The 3,087-nt window shown below is 33.0% G+C and overlaps 1 protein-coding gene across 1 annotated transcript; it reads right to left on the minus strand.

The window, feature by feature from the left end:
• Positions 1 to 1,721: 1,721 nt before the first annotated feature.
• On the minus strand, positions 1,722 to 2,786 carry LOC113838744 (zinc finger protein 420-like). The gene has a single exon (XM_035449120.1). The coding sequence runs from the start codon at positions 2,784 to 2,786 to the stop codon at positions 1,722 to 1,724; it is 1,065 nt and encodes a 354-aa protein (XP_035305011.1).
• Between the last annotated feature and the right edge of the window lie 301 nt (positions 2,787 to 3,087).

The raw sequence follows: 3,087 nt of genomic DNA on the forward strand, positions 1-3,087 counted from the left end.
TTTCAGTGTAGCACTGGCAGGTACATTGCTGCACATGTAGACATTTTTCCAAGAATCATTTTGTGAACAACCATTTATTTCTTGATAGATTGCTCTTAAAATGACAATGATTATAAGGATTAATAATGGCACTCATTTAATAGTGAGTAAAGCTTGAACACATGCTAAATGTTTCCTTCCACTCTTCACATTATAAAGCAACTTACTTTTGCATGAGTGTTGGGTCAGTGATTCCCTATTGACTTGGTCTCTTTCATGAATTTTCAGATGTGCTCTAAATTTTGAGATTCTTTTAAGAATTTTTTAAAACACTGTACATTTGTTAGGTTTCTGTTAGTGATGATTTCTTAGGTGTGACTATCTGAGTACTCCATAAAACCTGCCACATTTTTAAAATTTGTAGCATTCTTCTAGTTTGGATTCTGTGGTGATTGTTAACATTTAAGCACCCTGAAGATGATTTCCTATGTGCTTCACATTTATAAGATTTCTCTCATGTATGAATGTATTGAGTTTTTGCAGAGATGATCAATGTGTAAAGGACAGAATATAATATACTCATTAAATATTAAATATTCTGACTTCTCCAAACTTGTAGTGTCTATGAAGATGTGAATCATAGGTACACAACTTGCCGCAATTTGTATATTTCTACCTTTTCCTCTATTATATATTCGTAAATGAAATTTAAGTATTGTGCTCATAGTAAAGGACTTGCCACATGCATTGCTATTGTAATGTTTTTATCCAGTATGCAATTTTTGAAGAATTTGAAATGTTGAGGTCTGTTTAAAGATTTGCCACATACTTTGTAATTTTAATGTTTTTGTCCAGTCTGTATTCTTTGATGAACATCAAAATTTCAGCCTTTGGTAAAGGACTTGCCACATACTTGAAAACTGTAAGGTTTCTGTACAGTGTCTATACTGTGATGAACTCGAAGAGTTAAGCCTTTGGTAAAGGAGTTGAAAATTGTAAGGTTTCTTGCATGTGTGTATTCTTTGATGAACTTTAAAATATGAGCCTGCAGTAAAGGACTTTCCACAATCTTTACACATTACTTTTCTCTCCTTTATGTAATCTTTGATGAGTTTGGAGTTTTGAGACTTTGATAAAGGATTTGCCATATACTTTGTAAGGTTTCTCTCCAGTGTGTGTTCTTTGATGAACTTTAAGATTTGAGCCTGAAAAAAAGGAATTTCCACATACTTTAAAATTTTAAGTTTTCTCTCCAGTGTGTATTCTTTGATGAACTTTAAGAGTTGAGCATGAAGAAAAGGAATTTCCATATTCTTTACATTTATAAGATTTCGATCCAGTATATGTCCTTTGATGAAGTTGAAGATCTGAACCATTGGTAAAGGACTTCCCACATTCATTACATCTATAAGGTTTCTCTCCAGCATGTATTCTTTGATGAACTTGAAGATGTGAGCCACTGGGAAAGGACTTGCCACCTACTTTACAGTTGTAAGGTTTCTCTCCACTGTGTATTTTTGATGAACTTTTAGATCTGAGCCATTGGTAAAGGATTTGCCACATACATTGCAATTGTAAGGTTTCTTTCCAGTGTGTATTCTTTGATGAACTTTAAGTGTTGAGGGTGTAGTAAAGGAGTATCCACATTCTTTACATTTGTATGGTTTCTCTCCAGTATGTATTCAATGATGATCGTGAAGTTTTGAGACTGTCATAAAGGACTTTCCACATTAATTATATTTCTATGGTTTCTCTCCAGTATGTATTCTTTGATGAACTTGAAGAGTTGAGCCTTTTGTAAAAGAGTTTCCACATTCTTTACATTTATATGGTCTCTCTCCAGTATGTATTCTTTGATGAGAATGAAGGTTTGAGCCTTTCATAAAGCACTTTCCACAATCATTACATTTATAAGGTTTCTCTCCAGTATGTGTTCTTTGATGAACATGAAGAGTTGAGCCTTGTGTGAAAGACTTTCCACATTCTTTACATTTGTATGGTTTCTCTCCAGTATGTATTCTTTGATGAGAATGAAGGTTTGAGCTGTTCATAAAGCACTTTCCACATTCATTACATTTATAAGTTTTCTCTCCAGTATGTATTCTTTGATGAACATGAAGAGTTGAGCCTTGTGTGAAAGACTTTCCACATTCTTTACATTTATATGGTTTCTCTCCAGTATGTATTCGTTGATGAGAATGAAGGTTTGAGCCGTTCATAAAGCACTTTCCACATTCATTACATTTATAAGATTTCTCTCCAGTATGTATTCTTTGATGAACTTGAAGAGATGAGCCGTGTTTGTAAGACTTTCCACATTCTTTACATTTATATGGTTTCTCTCCAGTATGTATTCTTTGATGAACTTGAAGAGATGAGCCTTGTGTGAAAGACTTTCCACATTCTTTACATTTATATGGTTTCTCTCCAGTATGTATTCTCTGATGAACCTTAAGACCTGAGCCATTAGAAAAGGACTTCCCACATTCTGTACATTTATATGGTTTCTCTCCAGTATGTATTCTATGATGAACTTGAAGATTTGAGCCTTGAGTAAAACACTTTCCACATTCTTTACATTTATATGTTTTCTCTCCAACATGTATTCTTTGATGAATTTTAAGATCTGAGCCTTTCATAAAGTACTTTCCACATTTATTACATATATACTGTTTCTTCCCAGTATGTATTCTTTGATGAACTTTGAGATCTGAGCCAGTGGTAAAGGACTTCCCACATTCTTTATATCTGTAAAGTTTCATTCCAATACATGTTCTTTGATGAACTTTAAGAGTTGAGCCTTTCATATATGGTTTGCCTAATATTTCTTTCTGAGGAGTAAGTATCCTGTGTATACTCTTTGGGAAAAACTCCTGAACTGGATAACAAAGCAAACCTGGAAGAAATGAAAGAAGTTATTTATATGACTGTCTGGAATTAGGCAAAATAATATTGAAACTTAAACATAAAAGGACTCCAATGTGTACTGTAGCAAATAGATTAATCACATAAAATGTTCTATTTGCTTGGAAATTGTATTATTAATTTAGATCAATAACATCTTTCTGAGCATATTATATAGTGTTAGAAATGAAAAATCGTACATAA

The sequence above is a fragment of the Cricetulus griseus genome, chromosome 9 (genome assembly GCF_003668045.3).
Source record: "Cricetulus griseus strain 17A/GY chromosome 9, alternate assembly CriGri-PICRH-1.0, whole genome shotgun sequence".
Classification (NCBI taxonomy): Eukaryota; Metazoa; Chordata; class Mammalia; order Rodentia; family Cricetidae; genus Cricetulus; species Cricetulus griseus.

What these genes read in the sequence shown, in the direction of transcription:
- LOC113838744 (XM_035449120.1), bottom strand. Translation starts at nt 2,786, where the DNA reads ATGAAAGGCTCAACTCTTAAAGTTCATCAAAGAACATGTATTGGAATG.